The 21,692-nt window shown below is 38.2% G+C and overlaps 2 protein-coding genes across 4 annotated transcripts; one reads left to right on the top strand and one right to left on the bottom strand.

Moving 5' to 3' along the window:
• Positions 1-81: 81 nt before the first annotated feature.
• Positions 82-6,392, bottom strand: LOC134865732 (uncharacterized). 2 transcript variants are annotated; one of them, XR_010165993.1, is made up of 5 exons: positions 6,055-6,392; positions 4,347-5,114; positions 2,065-3,988; positions 1,445-1,770; positions 82-999 (listed from the first exon to the last, which is right to left on the bottom strand). XR_010165993.1 is itself a non-coding variant. In XM_063885413.1 (4 exons), the coding sequence occupies exons 1-4, from the start codon at positions 2,659-2,661 to the stop codon at positions 855-857; spliced, it is 651 nt and encodes a 216-aa protein (XP_063741483.1). In that variant the 5' UTR covers positions 2,662-2,845; the 3' UTR covers positions 82-854. The 2 variants fall into 2 exon arrangements, 1 of the variants encoding a protein (XP_063741483.1); XM_063885413.1 differs by lacking the exons at positions 4,347-5,114; positions 6,055-6,392 and having other exon boundaries at positions 2,065-2,168; positions 2,586-2,845.
• crtc1a (CREB regulated transcription coactivator 1a) lies at positions 5,262-20,629 on the top strand. Of its 2 annotated transcripts, XM_063885411.1 has the most exons (16): positions 5,262-5,342; positions 6,089-6,300; positions 8,681-8,797; positions 10,369-10,496; positions 11,168-11,227; positions 11,982-12,076; positions 12,712-12,797; positions 12,902-12,942; positions 13,314-13,504; positions 13,658-13,803; positions 14,071-14,163; positions 15,297-15,395; positions 16,869-16,973; positions 19,334-19,417; positions 19,538-19,715; positions 20,379-20,629. In XM_063885411.1, exons 2-16 carry the CDS (start codon positions 6,175-6,177, stop codon positions 20,582-20,584), a joined length of 1,755 nt encoding a protein of 584 aa, XP_063741481.1. In that variant the 5' UTR covers positions 5,262-5,342; positions 6,089-6,174; the 3' UTR covers positions 20,585-20,629. The 2 variants fall into 2 exon arrangements, with proteins under 2 accessions (XP_063741481.1, XP_063741482.1); XM_063885412.1 differs by lacking the exons at positions 5,262-5,342; positions 6,089-6,300 and adding an exon at positions 6,317-6,486.
• Positions 20,630-21,692: the final 1,063 nt, after the last annotated feature.

The raw sequence follows: 21,692 nt of genomic DNA, 5'->3' as shown, positions 1-21,692 counted from the left end.
AGCTAAAGAATGTAAAAGGGAAGATTAGTTCAAATAAAAAGCAATTGCAAGGATAATGAAATAATCCCAAATAGTCAATGATAAGAAACATTGTTTTTAATTGAGTCAAATATATTTAAAAATACTAAAAATATTAATTAATCAATTCCGAAGCAGTGAAACATCTGTTGCAAACAATGGCCTCCTCTGAACAAGTTAAGGCTAATTAATATTGTAAATGGCAAAAGTTTGTATACCACAAAAGCAGATATAGCTATTCTATAAATCATCATGAATACAATTCGATTTCATTTCACACATCCATCTACTGAGGCACATGCATAAATGTGGAGCATTACAATAACATTTCTCACTTATTAAATCTTATACAAAAAATTAAATGAAAAAGTAATTTGTATTCGTGAACTGCTAAACCGCTGATACAAAAAAGGACAGCAGAATACATTCATAACTTAACCACACAAGTGTGAAGAAAGTGCCGACACTTCTTCTCTCTTAAGGTCAAACTGGAAAGTGATTAATCAGCAATTCCAGGCCTATCAGGAGAAAGCCATAAAACTATCAAATGTTATCAGGATATTGGGTTAACTTAAGTCAATATGTGTTATTTCAGTACAGAGTGATCCTAAATGAACTGTGCCAAAAACAGTAGCAATCAAATATCTGAAGTAACAGAAAAATATAAGATTCCATTCCTTACTTTACAAGCTATACAATAGATTATAACCATAATATATACTGCATGATATCCAAAGAGTACACTCATCATTTGTTTTTGCTGTATCAAAAAGCAGCAGTACATTTGCCTTTTGACAATGTGCATTTATAACACAAGCAATGAATGGAGATTTATTCTATAATGAATCTGGCATGATATACACGTCTTCGTCTTGGCAGTCTGGCAGGATGGCGAGGTTACACGTTGGATCATTGCTGTATATTGCATCATCTGGTGAATCACACCGCAAGTACACATCCTCTTCAGGTTCACTGGGAAACCTACGGAGAAACAATAAGAGTGATCCAAATTTAGTTTGCATAAGAAAAAACTTTTTCTATTGTAAAGTCCATTGTGACAGAAGGCAAATATCTGTGTGGATTTCCCTTTTCCCAGTTTCTATTCTTGCCCTGAGAAAAAACTCCCACAATGAATCACCAGTTGGCCTGTTTGATTAATACATTTCAAGTCACAGGAAACAAAAGAAGAGATCATTTCCAGACGCCATCCAAAATGTGTGCTTATATTACAGAATGATTGTGCAAAATGGGGAAATTCAAACCCTGCATGCAGCGGTTCCTTAATCTATTTCCGTTGTGAGGTGTTTTTTTTCACAGTTTCACAAATGTAATTTCATAACAACATTTCCTCTAAAAAGGTGTAAACTTTCTTGCAAGATAAGAACATTTGATTAAAAAGTACGACAATACTTGAGGTTCAGCTTACTTGCTCTGTTTTGCTGCAGGCATGTTGTCTCTAGTAGCTTGAGTGGTCAGGTTTTCATAAATAGAGGAGGTCTGTTCTGTTGACTGCTTAATCATGCTGGTGTAGTGATCGGGATCATCCTGTGCTGTGTTTGCAAATTCCTCCTTTTTCTGTCTTCTGTTTCTCACGAGCTGCAAGATATCTCTCACTTTATTGCGTTTGTAAACGATTACACCAGCTACAATCACCACCAGTAGAAAGAAGAGAGTTAGCCCGACAGCCAGACCTGCATTGGTTGAGGCCGAAGATTGGTCTGGGGGAATACCAGTTGCATTGGTCGACATGATCTGCAAATATAAAAGTTTTGGAGTGAAACTACAGGACATGCTCAAAAGTCATTAACAACCATACACATTTCTTTATCATTCATACAAAAGTGTTTAGTGTATTATTGCAAAAAGCTTTTTCATTTGTAAAAAGAGAACCGTTTTCTTTACTGATAGCAGTAATTTAAACAAGCCTTAAAACCTAAAAAATACAAAAGATAACACTTCAATACACTCTAGGAAATGATGTTGGAAAACCTTGTACATGAAGCCAAGTCAAATTGTTTTTTAGGCCAATACAAAGAGTGAACGTACCATTGAAGACTCCAACGACTTCGGGCAAGGTCCAAGTGAAGTCAAGTAGGTTGTCGTTAACACCTCAACAATGTTGAAGTTCCCTTTTTTTGCTAACTGAACCACTGAAAACAGTAGATTTCCTGTATAAGATATTTCTGAAAATAGAAAGCTGCTGACAGGAGCTGAATTACAGTTGAATTGAACTTTGTGACACAATCGACAAAATTCCGATCTAAACACACAAAAATAGTTTATAGTTTAGCTTAATTTGAATATGTTCATTTTCAAATAAGGTATTGAGAACAGAAGAAATGTTGGCTAAATTGGTATTTTGCAGTGTTTTTTAATTTAGGATAGTAACATATGGTGTCCCCCAGGAAAGATGATTAGGACCACTGATTTTCTCTATAAATATATGAATGATATATGCAACTACTACCAATAAATGGTGTCTTTCAGTGCAACCTCATGCTTGATGAGCAACTGTCCTGGGGCAGTCATATGTACAAAATATGAGCAAAAAATGGAAAGAAGTATACCTCTTGCAAGAAACTGGTCCCCATGTCTTGGTGAAAGTTGCATCTTGCTGTGATAGAAGCCATAATATTGTCTCATCTTGATTATTGATTACTCACACGGTCAAGTGCCAGAAGGTCTGGCAAAGCTTCAGTTAGTGCAGATAAGAGCCGCACGATTAGAACTTCACTGTTAAATAGACTATCTGTTAAAATTAGATGGTACAAATAAAAGGCACACACATCTCATTTGACTAAAAATCAAAAGTATGCTCTTGGTTAGGAAATGTAATAGTTTAAAACAGCACAAATGATTTTAAGCATTAAAGGTTCTTGAACAAAGGCCTTGAATTAGAGTTTATGTTTACTGTTTATTATCCCAATAAATGATAAACACAAAGATAAAAACAAACCTAAATTAATCCCAAGTTTAAGTGGTGTTATCTCTTATCTACATGTAAATGAAACTACATAAATTAATGCTATAAGACACACACACACACACACACACACACACACACACACACACACACACACACACACACACACACACACACACACACACACACACACACACACACACACGTGTACGTTCATAATGTAAGGTAAAGCAAAAAAAGGGAATTAAAAGCAGAATCGTTGATTTGAACCAACACCATCTAATGATTTCTCATTGCATGTTAACACAAGTCACACATGTAAGGGTGTGAGGTGGAGTAACAGACAGTGTCAAACTTGTTGAAGCGGTTTCTTAGTCCACTTTAAAGTGTAACTTAACAAATGCAAGTATTGTATATTTAGAGTTTCTCACTTTAGTTCCTCACTGAATTCTTACTTAGAAAAAAGAGTGCCCGGGGTTTCTATATTTATGTAGGTATTAATAATATTCAAATATTTTGATGATTAATATGTAAAAATGAATATGTGTTTTTCCTCATCCTCAATGGAAACAATATGGGCTCATAGTAAAGACAAATCCACATGACAAAAGCGTCAACAGTTCACTTTTTACACTGGGAATTTTGTGTTGACATGCATTTCTACCATGCCATATTGGTTTTTGTACACCGCATATAAAATATACGAAAACCATACTGGTTAAAAAATGTGTGCATAGAGAAGACAAAGAGACATTTTCAGACTTTCAGGTTCAACTGAGAAAGTGAAGTCAGAGTTCCCTTTTCTGCTGCACACTCACTCAAGCCACAGAGATGTTCCACTTTACGCAGTGTGTTTGCAATAAGAAAACTTTAGCAACATTTGATAAAGGACAGCTGCTTTTTTCAGCATTAAAAGATCAATCCTGTGCACAGACTCTCTCCACCTGCCCTGGAGTCGCTCCTTTCTCTATGTTACCATGGTTACCTTACAACCAAATTACACTCTCCTCAATGGCTGGTAAAACAGCTCCACTGTGCCCTCAGTGCCTGTAAAAACAACAAATATGAAAGTCTTTGTAAGGGGTGTTTCGACTAAAAATGTGTCTTACTAATTTGAATATGCAAGTGTTGTTGTTACTGAGTGTGAAATATTATGGTTCATAAAGCGTGTGGGCCTCTCTCTGTTGTGAATGCAGCTGTTTCATGACTGACAGTATGCTACTGCTGAAGATAAAACTCACACTCAAGTGAGGAAACAAGAACGGACACGCAAAGGTCTTTTCCCCCTGATTGTTTACCATATCATTTTTAGGAGGAAAGACTTAACCAAATGTGAATGAAAAACCATATCTCTCTCATCTAAGAGCACATAGGTGTCCATATGAGTGAGTCGCAGTTTGTTCACCTTTTGAATCTTTTCATCTGGAAAGCAGGAGGAGACACTGTTGTGACAGTTTTTATCTTCAGTCGGCGGGGATGTGCATACAACTCCAGAGGAGGCAGACATTGCCACGTTCAGGCCTGAGAATTAATGTCACAAACATTTAGGCCGACCCAGACAAGGAAGTTAATTACTGTCCACAAGAAAGAAAACAAACTGAATTCAGTTTTACACTTAAAGACATCCAAATGTTGCCAAAGAGAGGCTAAAAGAATCAACTGATGTCAAAATGGGTACACGCTTGTCACAATAGGTAAAAGAAATGATAAAAAAAGATGGATCTTTATTCATCACCATAGGGAAACTCACGTGTCATAACAGTAACAGAAAGAGAAAGAATACAGTTAGTTCACATAATAAGAATACAAGTTGAAAAAAGTACTACTAACAATATGAACAATGATAATAATAATAATAATAATAATAATAATAATAATAATAATAATAATAATAATTATTAATAATTATTATCATTATCATTACAACAATAATGATTATATTCTGCAGTGATTTGTTGAGTATCTTGTTTTACCACAGAGTAAAGCTCAAACTCGTGTTTTCTTAAAAAAGTTAAATGTGCAGTTACTCCGCAGTCCAGATGTGCGGGGCGCCCCCACTACACCCCCGCGCTGCGACGTGACCACGCAAAGCCAAAGCAGCTGCGTCAAGTCGGGCAGAGTCGGGCAGAGAAGACCGATACCGGAAACTACACGTTTGGCTTCAGAATAAAAGCTGTGGCAATAAAAGTGAATTCTGTTTTAGTCAGGGGGAAAACATGTTAGCCACTGGTTGACTGGATATTAACACAATTAATATGATACATTGCAGACCTGTATGTTTTGATATGTTATCATTACCTGCATTGGGACAAACTTTACATATTTGTGAAGTGTAAAGAATATTAGGCTACACAAACCAAGCTGAACATAGAGTTGTGAGGAATTGGGGAGCTAAGGAAAAGTAAGTAAATGCTTGCTAGCATGTTATGCTTAACTATCTCATTATCTGCTGGTTTATCGGGGGTTCTGTGAGCAGTGTCTGTCCCCTGGTGGCAGTGGTGGACGAAATAGGCTACAACTCAGAAGATCGAAAATAGCAATACTACAATGTAAAAATAGCCATCTCTGTCACAGATAAAAGTCCTGCACTCAAAATCTTACCAAGAAGCCTACAAGTGCAACACAATATCATTTAAGTACCAAAAGTCAAAGTAAAACTGATCATGCAGATTGTTAAGAATAGTATGTTGTACTGCAACAGCCTCTGATAGTTGATGCATTCATCTGCCAATCATATTAGCTTTTCAACTAGCTAAGGTAGAGCTAATGTCACATTCAAAAAGCTTTATTCACACGATCATAAACAACTACTGTACGGTACTGTATGAGTAATATCATGGATAAAGGTACCTTTAACACCTTTAAAAAAACGTTATATTAATATTGTTGGATCTGCAAAGTACATACTGATGTAAAATCAGAATGTAATGTAGTGAATGTGAATTAATGGGCATCTCAAGTTTACAAAATAGCATAAAATGGAAATACTCAGGAAGAGACGTGTACATGTTGCCTGCCTCAATTAGGCTTCAGTACTCAATAACCTTCTAAAGTGAATGAACTTGGTTACATTACATAAAAAAACACCTTAACACAATTTAAATTGCACTTACTCTGCGGTGTTTTTTTGTTTTGTATTTCTTATAGCAACTGGCTTAACCGGAAGTTGTGTGTCCTCACTGCGTGCCTCTTGACACTGACCATTGAAGGAAAACGGAGCAGAAGAGCGAAACATGGCGACTTCGAACAATCCGCGGAAATTCAGCGAGAAAATCGCTTTGCATAACCAGAAGCAGGCAGAGGAGACAGCGGCCTTTGAAGAAGTGATGAAGGACCTGAGCATTACGCGGGCAGCGAGGGTAACGACACCGCTTCTTGTTATTCCCCTCCTCTTCTTCGTTTGTTTGCAGCGAGCTGTCAAATATGCATTTGTATCGCGGAACCGCACGCAGCCAGGGCAGCATAGGTAAACAATAACAAACGACGCTTCCTGCCAGCGTTAGGCTTTTGATACCACAACTGACAACCACCAGATCTGGCAGAAGGTAACAGTCCCGTAATGTAGATATGAGTGACAGTGACCATCGTCCGAAAAAGTTATTACATTTTTTGTCCCACGCAAGAGGAAAGCAAAGGGGTGTGCATGCGTATTTGACAGCGCGCCCCGACCTGCAGTTGATTTTCTTCTCGTCTCGTGCTGTCAGACAAAGATTGACAAACGCTTTGAAAATGGAAATCCATTCTGCAATGTTTACATTTTTCGTTATGTAGGCCTGTGTGGTATGGTTGGTGAGGTGTGTGTGTGTGTGTGTGTGTGTGTGTGTGTGTGTGTGTGTGTGTGTGTGTGTGTGTGTGTGTGTGTGTGTGTGTGTGTGTGTGTGTGTGTGTGTGTGTGTGTGTGTGCGCGCGCACCGTGGCTTGGAAAACTTGTCTGACAGGTCTTCAGGCCTGTGTGCTCTGCAATATGATGATAAATATTGTCACCAAAGATGATGGCTAGCAGATTACGGGGGAAATTTAAGCCACATACGGCACAGGCCTCCAAAATAAATCCTTTGGACGCAGGGCTTTAGTATTGAATGTTGCTGGGTGAAAGAATGATGGGAAGACTGCATTTAACCAAACGGCAAACATGCAGCTACTGCGGTGGTTGTTGCATGCTTTGACTGGCAATATAGAGGAAGAATGAGTAGAATATTCTGAATACATCCCTATTTTAATCCTAGTAAAATTAACTTCTGCTGTAGTATTATTTTAATTTTAAGTAATTTATTTCGCTCTCTTTAAACTGCAAATTTAGTCAGACTCTCTCTCCCTCTCTCTCTTTCTCTCTCTCTCTCTCTCTCTCTCTCTCTCTCTCTCTCTGTATGCCACAGGAGACATAACATGTCACAGTAGGCAAAGCAAAGGTGTAAATAATAAAATGAGTGATGTCTGTATTCCATTTAGCAGATTTGTTTTCAGGCTGGAGTGAGCATGCTGGTCTTAATGTAATTATTAACACCTGTGCTTTCCCTACTATGACAGTGAAAGGGCTTGGTTTTGGAGCTTTTGCAGATGTATGTATTTTATTGCTCATAAAAGATTACCACTATTTATAAAATCACACAATTGTAATTCATTTTCTACAAACTAATTGATGACTTAGGTGTTTCAGAATGTAGGGTTGAGCTATATAGAGCGAACAATATTTCTGGTCAAATACCACCATATCGATATTGCAACAATATACTAGGGTTGACTACTGCTTTCACTAAATATTTACACAATGATAATTTTGATAAAAAATAATAATGACGACAAACTGGATAAGTGGGTAAAGGAAAATAATAATAGAGGTAGAACGTTATACAGGTTAATTCTGAATCATTACTTTACTGTAATGCACACTTTGAAACGAAGACATTATGTAGTCTCAGATCTATGTCCACATACTGTTATCGTATTGTTAAGTATTCCCCAGGCCTAATATGTTGTTATACATATGTATTTCAGTATGTCTAGACATGTTATTCAGAGAGTTCATCTTGAGTGATTATTTTTGTAGATTGACTTGCTTCGAATGCATGGACAAATGGTATGAAAGCGGTCATCTGAGCGAAAGTTAGACCAACAGAGTAGGTCTGATTGTGGATACAGAGATGCACTCTGAGGTCGAAGGCTTATCACAAAACACCAGTGATGCAGGCATAGTAAATGCCATTATTAGATTTTCTGCCCTGCAAGCAGTGAGCAGTAGGCTTGCATGAGGAAATTTAATTGATCGGTTATGGTTTCTCTAATGGGAAATAGAGCTGGAGGTCGCTTTGAAATACACAGTTATAAGATTTACAGGAATATGCTTTTGAAAAATGTACATTACATTACTGTGGTGAAATTGAGCAGCCTGCATCATACTTTGCCAGAAGACATGTAGCGTTCATCTCGCGCAGGTGGTTAATAAAGAAAACATCAATAAGCATGGTGCTCTCATTGTTGCTGCCTGTTTACACACTTATAAGTACCCACATGGGATTAAGCTGGGACAAATATAAAAGTGTATAAATGTACACTGCAGTATGTGTTGTATTTTGTGGCCATTATTAATGATATTCTTGACTCTATCTTGATGTTATGTTTATAGCCAGTGGATTGTTTTCTTTCCATAGACTCTGAACTAGCCTAGAATGTAAACAGCTATGTGTTGTTCCTTTTGTAAAGTGTATATAATCGCCTCACCTGATGTTGTTCTGATTCTAGTTGCAGTTGCAGAAAACTCAATACTTGCAGCTGGGACCGAACCGTGGCCAGTACTATGGAGGATCTTTGCCCAACGTCAATCAGATTGGAAACAGCGCTATGGACATTTCTTTCGAGGTGAAGGATTTTTTTGTGTTGTCTTTATTATTTCTGCAACTTTTCTGTGTAGATTTAAGGTTGGCAAGTGATCCACGATATGTTTTCCATTAATCAACCACAGTTTATAATCACTAATAATCATTGGGCTTGTCTCTGTGGCTGAGATATATCATGCAGTATTTATTAGACCTCTGATCGCTCTATAGAAATGTTTACATTTGCTTTTTTAAACAGCTGTTTAATAATATCCTTTTTTCCTGGGATAAATGATCTGTCTCAGAAGAAGTAACATCCTTACTGTTCACTTATGTGAACAAGAGCACATGCCAAACCAACAGTGCATTTTTTAAATAATCATTTATTGTGTCTGAGAAAGAGAATTAAGACATGACTTTGAACCTTATATATTTATCCACAACATATCAACAATCTATGAGGCCAGTATGGATGTTTAGGAGATACAGCAAGGATGTGCCTTACCAAAGCAAATAGATTATAGCCACAGTTGTGTGCTTTTGCTCCTGTTTGCTAAGACACTTTTAGATAACAAACATGTCTCTGAATTTAGCAGAAACGTAATGATTTGCTTTTAGTTTTTAGCAGTTTCAATGACAGAAGCAACTGTTGCAAAATTTTGCAAAAAAATAAAAACATTTTTCAAATTGCGCAACAATGAAAACTATTGAATCTAAAAAGAATGTTTGGCAATGCTATCAACTATGTCAGTCTGTTCAAATCGGATTGAAAAGCTAAAGGGAATACATTTTGTTTAGGAAATATGTTAGGCCAAATTCATATTAATACATTTTCAAAAACTCTCATATAGTGCTGCAGTTCACAAGGGCTGAGAACCTTTCAATATTAAGGTTTCTATTCGTGGAAAAATGTATGTATACAATATGTTGTCATGACATGAAATGACATTACATGACATCCATATGTACTAAAAGACACTACTATAACCAAGTACTAATTAATTGCATCAATCTAGCAACAGCAATAGTTTCTAAAAGTTGTTTTTACTTGTGTATAAGTAAGATCCTTCTCTAGGGACAGAGATACAAAGGGAAATCGGTCTGAGAGCCTCAGGTTGACAACCCAAGCAACTAACAATGAAAGTGCTTCCTTGTATTTTCTTCAGACAGAGGATGGTGGGAGTTAGCTGAAAAATGAAGGCCCATGTTGTTACTCATGAAATACTTTAACAAGTGCGTATCAACAGAATGAAAGGGCACCTCCCTGATCTTCATTTTTACTTTCACAGCCATTGTCCATTTTTCTACAGTCCTTTTTCTCTGAGCTCCATTGGCTTACATCCCTGTTCTACATGCTGCACATGTTTCTCATTTATCAGAACCAAGGTTTATTCTCTATGGGCCAAGGCCAGTGTAAATGGGGCCCATCTTCATGAACTAGTGCAACAACTTCTTTCTCTTTTTCAAATGTATGACTTCAAAGCTTAAGAAAGGCTTTACTAGTGTTTGCATATCATATTCAATAGTGTCCTAAACAGCAGACGCACCTTCACAAAAAAATAAAATGGTAATTAAATTATGACTGGAATATTATTTTCTGTCTTTGTTTTTTAGAATTCAGGGCTGGACATGAACAGATCGACGCGACACCACGGGCTGGTGGACAGAGTGTACCGGGACCGGAGCCGCATCACATCCCCCCACCAGAAACCTCTGTCTGTGGACAAACATGGACGCCAGATATCTTTTAATACTGCTGGATTATTTAGCTGTTTACGTAGATACTGAAAGCTGAATAATGTTTTGAATAACTTCTTTTTTTTTCCCTAACAAGCCCTAACATTATACTTATGGAGATGTTTATCAACCTCAGTCTGTTCAAAGGCTCACATTCAATTAATATTATTATCCAAATTGAGATGGGATGATATTTTTATGTTAATATTGTGATGGTTATTATTCTGTGTTTTCCCGGTCTTAAATCATGCACCTTAGTTGAAATATGTCACGAGAAATGTATACTTTATAAGATTTTTGTACAGCTGTTGGACACATCCCTAAGTGTAGCTAATGGATATTACAGATATTTCATATTGCAGAATCACTAACCTCGTATTTCCCATGCTTGTAAATTACTTCAGTCAATTGTTTAAATCTAAATGATTACTCTGTAATAAGCAGCACCTACAATTATCAGTCAGTGTTACAAATGAACTCCTGACAAATATCAGACCTGATGTGAAGCTCACTGTTTGTTATTCGACACTTTCATCACGTGCTGGTTTATTTCCCAAGCACCATGCTTCTTAAAATATATATCCTGGTGTTGAAAGATTTTCCTGGAATGAATGCATCGAATGCGCCAAGAATATCCGATCTCGAGCTGTATTTTACTTAACATGCAATCTCACATTGACAGCTGTCCATATGGTTCAGTATATCTGTCACCACCACCTGATACCAGCTGGAGGAGGTAAGACCATCTCTAAGGAGAAAACGCCGTCTCTGTATGATGGTTTCTTTTAGAGTTTACACTTATAATTATCATCATAACAAAAACCTTCATATTGAAACTCGACACAATATTTGCATATTGTATTTCCTAGAATATGCATGGTCAGATCAGAATGACACATTTGGAACATAGCACAAGACTTGTATTATCTTATCTGACTTTATACATAAACATGTTGCATAATCACACATGACCTACTTTCACAGAGATCACATTCAGATTATTATGTGTTAAAGAGCACAAATATTTAAAGCAGTTGAGACAGAAAGCTACACATTACACACTACATGGGCTTAAAAAAAGCAGTTAGCAATGACTAAGGTGTTGATAATTGTTGTTTCAATGGGTAAACTGGGAGGCTGTGGCCCAGTGGGATAGTGCACCAATCTCTGTATCAGGGGAGCGCTGGTTCCATCCCCACTGCAGTCAGCATGTTGTTGTGACCCTGGGCAAGACACTTAATCCCAATTTGCTCTTGTGGGGATTGCCTACAGTATTGATTGTATGCAAGTCGCTTTGGATAAAACCGGCTTTCAAGTGACATGTAATGTAAACATATATAATATTACAAATGTCTTACTGTGCTGTACAACATTGTAGGTGAATGATGAGCGGTTTCTTTGCTTCACAAGAGACCATATTTGTTTCTCAGATTTTACTATACAATGCATTCTGTAATCTTTTTTTATCTTTTTTAATTTTTGGTCTGCAGGACGAACTCTGACTCAGCACTGCACCAGAGCACATTAACTCCGGCCCAGCAGGCCTTGTTTACAGGAGGATCCCAGGAGCTCCAGCCAAAAAGATGTACGCATTATCTTATTAATTGTACAGTACATTTTATAGTTTATATGACCAAAAAGATGTAAGCATTATCTTATTAATTCTATAGTATATTTTATAGTTTATATGGTGTCAAAGTGATGGTGTCCTCCTTTCATCTGCAGTAGGTAGGGAGGTGTTGTTCTACGCTTTTCATGGTATTTTGCTGCTTTCTCTTGACGGTTCAGTCGAGTGTCCTCCAGTGTGTGATGAAAGGGTCTCGATGTTGCTTTGAAGGCAGAGGAAGAAAATGACTGCTGAGAGGACAGAGTGCATCCAAGTGCCTGATGAATTTTACTGCCAATGGCCGATTATTCCCATTTCAGGAGCACATTGATTACATTTGTAAAAATCTCCTTGGAGACATTTTTTGGTTTGGTCCATTACTGCCATTCAGTATTCAGGTTTTTTTTTTAAAGTCGCTTTTTCCTTTTATTAATGTCACATTAATATTCCTAATTTTTCTTTTCCTTCTTTCCTTTTTGTTCTTCACTTTAAATATAAATATCACTTGGTCATATTAACTGAGGACACGTGTGCTGTGATTATTATGAGTTCAAACAGTTTGGACATCTGTAAGAAAATGGTTTGCATTTGTTTTTATTTCTCCATCTTTCCAGTTCTCCTGCTCACTGTCCCAGGGGCTGAAGCAATTAAACAGGAAGTTGATGAAAATGGTCAAAACCAGAACTGGGAGTGCAAAAAGGTGGAACCTCTACACTCCCATAAATGTTTTTTAAAGTGGTTTTAAGTGTTATTTAAGTGGTCTTCACAATGGTCTAGTTGTAAATTGTTTTTTTTTGTCCATAGAACATCTCGAGATCCAAGCCCTGCAAAGTTCCAGGGATCCAGTGAGTATTTTAATGGCTTTCCTTGGCTTTTAGGAAACATTTTCGTAATCTTTCTTAGTGAGAGTGAATGAAAATTGTGTTTTAGTATGCACAGGCAGCCTTAAAATTCAATCCATTCAAATTGAAGCCATCTGACAGTAATTGAAAATATTTTTGTTTTTCTTTGCCAAAGTAATAAGAGTGTCGAGCCAAAGCATTTGCAATAGTACGACTGATGTCCAAAAACCTCTGGAATTGTTGGTCTTGGAAAACATTTTCAAATGTTGCTCAGTAAATCACATATTTAAGTTTCTTCTCTTCATTTTGTCACTGACTTCAGCCATCTGAGTGTTTTAACCAACAAGTTCCCTGCATTCTTCTGATTTCTGCAGCATATTCCCGTCTCCTGACCAGCAGTTTACCACTTCACTAAAACCAGCAGCCCACAACACTGGCGGTTCTCTTCCTGACCTGACAAACATCCAGTTTCCTCCTCCGCTGCCCATCCCGCTCGACTCCGATGATGCGGTGGCTGGCTCGTTCAGCTCCTCCAACAGCACACAGGCACTGGCTAATTCGCAAGGTAGCACCAATGTCTACTGTTTAATTCAGAAAACTTCAGATTATGTGCAGGACATTAAATACTTTTAATTTCATTTAGAACTCTCTGTTGCCAATTTCTCTATGAGTCTATGAAAAAACTATTTCTTTGTGCCGTTTGCTGTGATTTGGGTAGGAGTGAACACTTCTCAGCCCGCAGTAACCATGGAAATCCAGTCTGGGCAGGACGACATGGTTCCTCTCATCTTGAATGCAGGAGACTCCCACCAGCAACAGAACCTGCAGCTCTCCCCGACATCTCCACCTCTCACTCTCTCTCAGGTATGCCCCACTCTCTGACCTGAGCTTGGCTTCATTGAGAAACTCAAGCATGCAAACTGAATTGATTTACATTCGCCTTTTTGTACTCTTTCACTTATAAGATATTGTTAGTGATGTAGAGAATAAAAAATGTTTCAATTGGCAGCATTACAATAAATTATTTTAAAGATTGATTTGGAGATAATGCAGGGGAAATCATTCCTCTGTGCTGGTGTTATTGCATTTCCTATTAACCTCATGTGTTATTGGTTGCTGTGCTCCCCTCAGGCGGCCATCAACGCCATGAACCTTGAGCAGCAGCTGTCGCAGTATGCCTTCTTCAACCAGCAGCCGACGTCCCAGAACCACCAGAGCCAGCAAGTGAGTTTTCCTCCAGCACTTTATCCTTCACTTCCTTAATTCATGCAATATATAAACTATTTAGTTTAACTACTCTTTGAATTACTTGCAACAATGGTTTAGCTTTGTGAAATTACTGCAGGATTTGTTTACAGAGGATAGGGTTGCATTGACAAGCATGATTTTTTCCAGTCACTGCTGTTTAATGCATAGAAAGTGTCCATTTGTAAACTAATGTTATAGGTTTACATTTTCCAAACTTTAGGATTTTGTTCACCCCAATATAAGCTTGTATAAATCTCAAATCTACAGCCAGCAAGTTACTTTTCAATAATTTGACTGACAGCACACCTACAGTACCTCAATACAACAAATGTAGTCTCAAATTACCTTTAGGTTACAGACCATAGTCATGTTTGTTGTTGAGTTGTCGTGAAACCAAAGCAGACACTACTATCTCCCTCCCTGATTGTACTACATGCAGGGGGTTCTACTAGAAAACACTGTTGTAATAGGAAAGAGCAAATATGATTCTGCTTATTAAAGCGCAGCCAGATCCATCAATTTTTCCTGCAATGAGGGAGCTCTTCCCTGTCCTTGGATCAACACTTCACATACTGAAGGAAAGCCTTTGAGGAACATTTGATCTGATGTACACTGCAGCAGCTGCAGTTCATAAATAATAATGATTCAAACATCATTTGTTGATACGGTCATGAGTTAAAAATGAGGCTCCTATGATGTCTTATTCTGACTAATGTTAAGTTATTAATATTTGAGTTTAAAACAATATCATCACGATATTTACCATTTGTTTCGACATGATGTACACAGAATTGGTTAAATCTGTTTATTCAAGAGTTGTGTCAAACACATGTACACAGTTCGATATTCAGGATATTTGCATATGGAGTGCATATAAGATAATAGTAAAGTTGGAACTATAAACCAATTTTCTATCAACTTTAAATAAGCTATAAAGTCCTAATAGACCTAATCATATCAACGTTTATCTTTTAATTGATATGCCAACATACTATAAAAGCAGATACTGATGTATTAATCAGTGATAAGCCAGTATTAGAACTGTAAAATGATACCTGATAAGTATATGGTGTCTGTATTTATTTATGACCCCGCACTTTATTGTCCAGCAGTCAGGTCTGGTCCAGCTACAGTCCTCGGTGAACTCCTGCTCCACGTCAGACAACCAGACGTCCTCACAAAACAACATGACGGTGGACATGAACACGGTGAGCAGTAGCCGCCTTTGTCTGCATTACATCAGCTTATCCCGGCTGGTTCGCCTTTTGCTTCTGAAAATATGTCTTCAGATAGCATCAATGTGTTTCACTTGATGATACACATTGACCTATCAAATTATTCAGACTCCTTCACATATCCATTATATTTACATATAGAAGAGTGCATTTCCGAATGTCGTAGGCATCTTTACCATCACATAGAACAAAGAAAATTGTGTATGATACAATTTCAAGTTAAATTCAAATCTTTATAGACATTTTTAAAATCTATTTTACACTTTTTGCACAGCACTGAGACAAAAACTTCCAAATAATGACATTAAAACACAACAAAATATGTAGGACAGCAAGAAAATCAGACTGCTTTAACAAAATAACGCACATCCTTCAGATCTTGGCTCTCGCTGCTCTTCTTCTGCTGCAATGGGAATGTGTTTGGATAAGTGCAGAAAGGAAGTGGCCTACATTCCCTTGGTCTCAGTTATTGCAGTGTGGGGTCAAGTGAAACATTGTGAGGAAACACAGCAAGACACCAGCTTAGCTCCCCGGCCTAGATCATGTATCACTTTGTTTTCAGAGATGAGTTTATTTACATTTCTAAGCTGTGATTTTGGGGTTTCCATCCAATAAAGTTATAGTGATGTAAAATTAATTCTGAAAAATATTTGTTTCAGTTTCATGAGAGTTCAATCAGGTCTACTCCAGAAAGGGTCATTGCACAAGTTTATTTCTGCATCCAGAGACTTTGAGCAGCTTTATCACTTCTCTATCTCATGCTACCAATATTTGGATATCTTATCTTTAGATTAGAAATAAGAAGGTTGCAACTCCTGTTGGCTTTTGCATGATAAGAGATTATAAATCTTGTTTGATACACCTTTAAATCTGAGTGATTTGATAGTTTATCTGTTATTTTCTTTGATAGTAATTTTGATATGTTTCTTTCCACAGTTACTGCTATATTTTTTGTTCAAGTAAATTTGATCTTGTGATCCAAATACAAATCATTATGGTTTTTTTGTTGAGTAGATTGAAACGGGCAAATTTGACAGAAGTAAACAAAAGGGAGTCGGTTCGCTCTGATCCTCCAGTTTTTTTACAGTATTCACTTGTTTAGCTAGCATGGCTGGCAACATTTCTACGCTCCTAATTAATCCCCTGTAGCTTTCTCTGTTTCTCCCAGATCTTCTTCAGTGTTATTAATGCATCAGTGTGACATGTGCTGTTCACCACTCCTAATTATTTAAATAGTTTTTCAGCATTAGCTGTTTAGCATGCTGCGTTACAACTGTGAAAAACAAGGAATCAATGTTTTCCTCAGGCAGGGTACATGTTGTTTATCCAGCTCTGGAGAACTTAAAGAAGTACCACCAAAACATGTCCAATATGAGCACATCTACACGTTCCCCAATAAGGAACACTCTCCACTGTAAATAACTCAAACGTGTCCTCTTGTATCAGGCCTCCTCCCTCCAACAGTACCGCAGTAGGGTCGGATCCTCTGCCAATCAGTCTCCAACCTCCCCCGTCTCCAATCAAGGCTTCTCACCTGGAGGCTCGCCTCAAGTAAGGGCGTGTGAACCAGCGATCTGCTGCCTCGCTCTGTTTAAACGTCACGGTCCCTGCATCGTAGTCCTGTGGTTATCATTGCCGAGTAGGGCTCTGTGGCTGTCCCCCCCTCCCCCCTACAACGGCTTGTGTTGTGTTGACATTAGCAGATCTGGGCAAACTAAAGTATGCCAGTTTATTCAAGCGCACGAGCAAGACAATTAAAAACAGGCTATTTAATATAGGCTGTTTTCTCTTAATATAGGCTGTTTTCTCTCAGTGTAATTTCCCAACGCAACAGTATTGTGATTATTTATAACTATTACTACACCTGTGCTTTTCATGCTATAACACAATAAAAGGAGGTCAAACTAAGTGTTTCAGAAAACATTCTTAGAGATCAGGACAAATAAACAAAAATAGCATATCACAACACACAATGAAACACCATGTCATGATGTGATTGCAGTTATAGATGTAAAGGACATGAAGTAGTCCCTGTTTTGCCCAGATCTGACCACCAGTCTCTTTAAATACTCAGTGTCATTGATGTGTTGTTATGTAGCTGTTCCCCTGACCTTCCTTTTCTGCTGCTCTTGTGGTATTTGGTTGCGTCTCCACTGTCTCTTCCCTAGTCTTGCAATGTAAGACACCGTACCAGAGTTTTTGTCGTTGTTGATGTTTGTCAGATTTTTGTGTTTATTGTGATTCTTGCACCAGCATTGAGGTCTAAGGTAGCATGGAAGGGTAGATGATAATCTCATCCTCTTTAAGGAAAAAATCCTTCTCATTCCCATGGTTTAATCTCAACAAACTGAACCTCGCTATCAGGGTGGTGCTTTAAGATAAACTAAGCACACCCAAGGTAAACATTGATCAGGGTAGTTAATCCATGAATTTAGTATAAGCATTCATCATTTGTAAAACATGGTTCTGGAATTCCTCTTTTAGGAAAACGGAAAAGTTTTAGATTTAGAACTGATCTGGAGTAAGTTAGCATTTAAAATCAGTATTACCTTATTTCTACTAATTTACAATTATTACTTTATGTGTGTGTTTGAGATGCAGAAAAATGGATTGTGGGAATTGAGGGTGTGTATGCTTTTTCTTTTCACTCGTGTGTTTGCTTACCAAACTCAGTTTTGTGCTGAGCTGAAGTGGCTCACTCGTGGTGCTGAGGTTATCCATGGGCTAATCCACAGCTGACAGGCCGTATTATGCTGCTCTGCCCTGTGGGGACATCTGTAGCACACACAGATAATTCGGTTTTGAACTAGGAGGAGCGCGGCCTGAGAATATGATCCAATTACTTATACATTAAGAGGCCACGATGAAATAGGAGAATTTCTGTGGCTGTTTCAATGAGGACACTGAAACTTTAGAAGAGAATTAGCTTGCAGTGGATGAGTCAGTGGAGGGAGAATAAAGTCACAGGGGGGATTATATTTTCAATAATTCCCTTTATTTCACGCACATTTCTCTCCATTGGGTCATTGTTAATTAAAACACCAACGGCAGTAGGTGGCAGAGGAAGAAGCTGCTGAAGTAAAGCTTCTCCGTCCTTTTCTTTGGCAGACTGATTTTGACATGAAGTCAGTGGTTAGTGTGGAAGGGATTCATGTAATTATTGAAGTCCATTATTAATTTGTTTAAGTAATACATTCATTTATCTGGTTAGTTATTATGCACCAATAGGCTCAGGTTCAGGTTTAAAAATTCCATGCAATATTTAAGTGTTCTTGAGATAGGAAATTTCAACCAAGGTGGCACTTGGCTGTATGTCGCTCTCTTAATGGAAATAGACTGCACTGTTTGTTGTGATAGTGGATGTACGCCTGCTACACTTGGATATCAGAGTAAACTTTAAATACTGCACGGTTTTGCAAACATCGCAGGGACTGCTTTAGTTTGCATGTATTATTGAAACAGCCAGCTACAAATTCCTAAGTGGGTTGTCACATTGTTCCGTGTGTGTGTCTTACTTCCTTGTGAATAAAGAAGTAGCTCCTGAATGATGTGTGTGTTACATGATCGTTTACTGCTTCCTCTGTGTGGCCATCCTCATTAAGCTATGCAATACTACACAGTTACGGAACCATTAATGAGTGCACAGCTTACTCCTCGCTGCAATATAGACGCAATCATTGTATCATACATGTACAGAAGACTTGGAACATTAGCATACATGAGTTGAGCGTGTCCAGATTTTGTTCCAGCCTGGTTGCTGCCATGCTGTGTCTTTTTCATATTATAAATGTTATGTTTAGTCTATACCTTCTGCAGCCTGGATGATGTTCACAGTTGTTGGTCCGCACCAGGAGTTTTGTCTTTATGAACCAGAGTGATATTAAACAGGTTTGGCTTGTTTGTTGTTGCAGCATAACTCCATCCTGGGCAGCGTGTTTGCAGACTTTTACGACCAGCAGCTCCCGTCCATTCAGGCCAGTGCTCTGTCACAACAGGTAGATATGAATAGCATTGGGGATCTTCTTCTTCTCAGATACAAGTGTCCATGGTAGTTTGTGCTTTGGAGCTTTAACATGCCTGAAATTATTGTGATATTTCTTTCTGTTGTGTTCCAGTTGGAGCAGTTCAACATGATGGAAACGCCCATCAGCTCTGACAGCCTGTATAACCAGACCTCCACCCTCAACTACTCCCAGGCGCTCATGATGGGTTTGACTGGCCATTGCAACCTTCAGGACTCACAGCAGCTTGGCTACAGTAGCCATGGCAACATCCCCAACATCATTCTCACAGGTACTGCTTCTTCGAAAGATCTGTGGCTCACTTAGTCTCACTGCAAGCGGCTTGTAGAGGACTGTGGCACACAGCTGCTTCTGTTGAAAACCCCTTTGTTGTGCAGAACTCCCTCAACAATCTTGATATACTGACAGATTGTATGACACTGACAAACAAAATCTGAATCTGATGTGATTTATCGCAGGGATGTTATGTTGCATTAGATTGTACCGTTATAAAACCTTTTGGCTTTAAATTGCCTGCAATTTTTGCTAATCCGACACTCAATGGAGGATTAATATATTTGAAGGATAATGTAATAGTGTGAGATCGGAATTACTGGAGAGCACTGACAAATCCCACACTAAGATCATTTTGATGGGACTTATCACAAGTGACCATTAAAAGTGCTTTAAAAACAAATAAAAATGCACGTTACAGGTATTTTTTAGTCCAACTGAGCTTACTCTTCAGTGGTTTGTGCAAATTAACAGTGTCTGTTGTTAAAAGAAATGTGTAATTAAGATGTCAAGTCTTACAGGAGGTTCTTACATAATCACAACCCACACTTGTTCCTTTTCTAAATTGAAAATTCAGGGAGCCGTCCAGCTACCCCTTAAAAACTCTACAGAGATATATCCTGATAATGTTATTTATTTATTTGCTGTGTTGTTCCTTCAGTGAGCGGAGAGTCCCCTCCCAGCCTGCCCAAGGACCTGACCGGCTCTCTTTCCACAGATGTTAGCTTCGACATCGATTCGCAGTTCCCACTGGATGACCTAAAAATCGACCCGCTGACGCTTGATGGCCTGCACATGCTTAATGACCCGGACATGATTCTAACCGACCCCGCCACAGAGGACGCATTTCGCCTCGACCGGCTCTAAACTCGGTACCACATGCTCATGCACAGGTGTGTGAATGCTGCTGCCCCTGGGGGTGGGGGGGTGGGGAGACGGGGGATTGTTTGTATCTGACAGGATAAAAACCAAGAGGAGCAGTTTGTTGCTGGTCGAGCCCTCGTCTTGGCAGAGTTTCGATTCCACACCAACCAAACCAATCAAACCCCCTGAGAGAGCTTTTTAAAGAAACATCATGCTTAGAAGTGTTTTTGAAGACTGGAAACCTTGAAAACCTGGAAAGATGATTCACGACTGATGACATTCAAGTTAAGGTATGGGAAATATTCATGATGCTGTCACTACTTTTTTTGCAAATGGCACATTTCATAAGATGCTTAGTTCTCTTTGAGGGATTTTGATGAAAATATCATGAAGGCAGAAGGAGGCTGGGCTCCTATTCTCCATCAACTGACTGACTAAACTGACTGACTAAACCATGTCTACGGAGCAAACCCTAACAATCTACAGTATAGCTGGTATGGCTCAATGACTCAGAGAAAAAACCTGTCAAGTTGACCCTCCCTCCATTCCCAGTTGGCTGCACTCACCGGTACTTTTAGTTTGGATTTTAATTAAGTGCTAATCCCCGTTTAGTTTGTCATATAAGCCAAAATCAGGCCTGGTTTAATTGTTCCCAAATCTCCTCAAAAGTCTGGATAACGATGAGTCATTATTTTGCCACCTAATTTATTTTAAGGAGATGCTGAATTCTGATTTTACCATAGTAAATAGCGGCCATAAGTTATGCATGAAATCACAAATCACTGTGCATACTTGTTTTGCCTTAATAGCTTGACATTTTGGTTTTCATGCAAAGATGACTATTATGTAAATGGAGAAAAAAGGATAAATGTCCAGTGATTTTTACTGTTTGGTTTGGCCTACATAATTCACATTTGCATTACTGTCGTTGTATTTTTGAAGTGCGCTGATCTTTACCCATTACTTCATCCATTGTCACTACCATATCATGTAAATGAGTTCTTTGTTATGAAATGTTGTTTACAGGCTTGTTATGTTTTATATTTTACACGTACAGAATGTGATTACTTTTTGCGTAATGGTATCTATGCAAAAATACAGGGAATTGGTT

Source organism: Eleginops maclovinus, chromosome 6, assembly GCF_036324505.1.
Source record: "Eleginops maclovinus isolate JMC-PN-2008 ecotype Puerto Natales chromosome 6, JC_Emac_rtc_rv5, whole genome shotgun sequence".
NCBI classification, from domain to species: Eukaryota; Metazoa; Chordata; class Actinopteri; order Perciformes; family Eleginopidae; genus Eleginops; species Eleginops maclovinus.
Note: the sequence above shows the minus strand (reverse complement) of the source record. Positions and strands in the feature narration are given on the sequence as shown.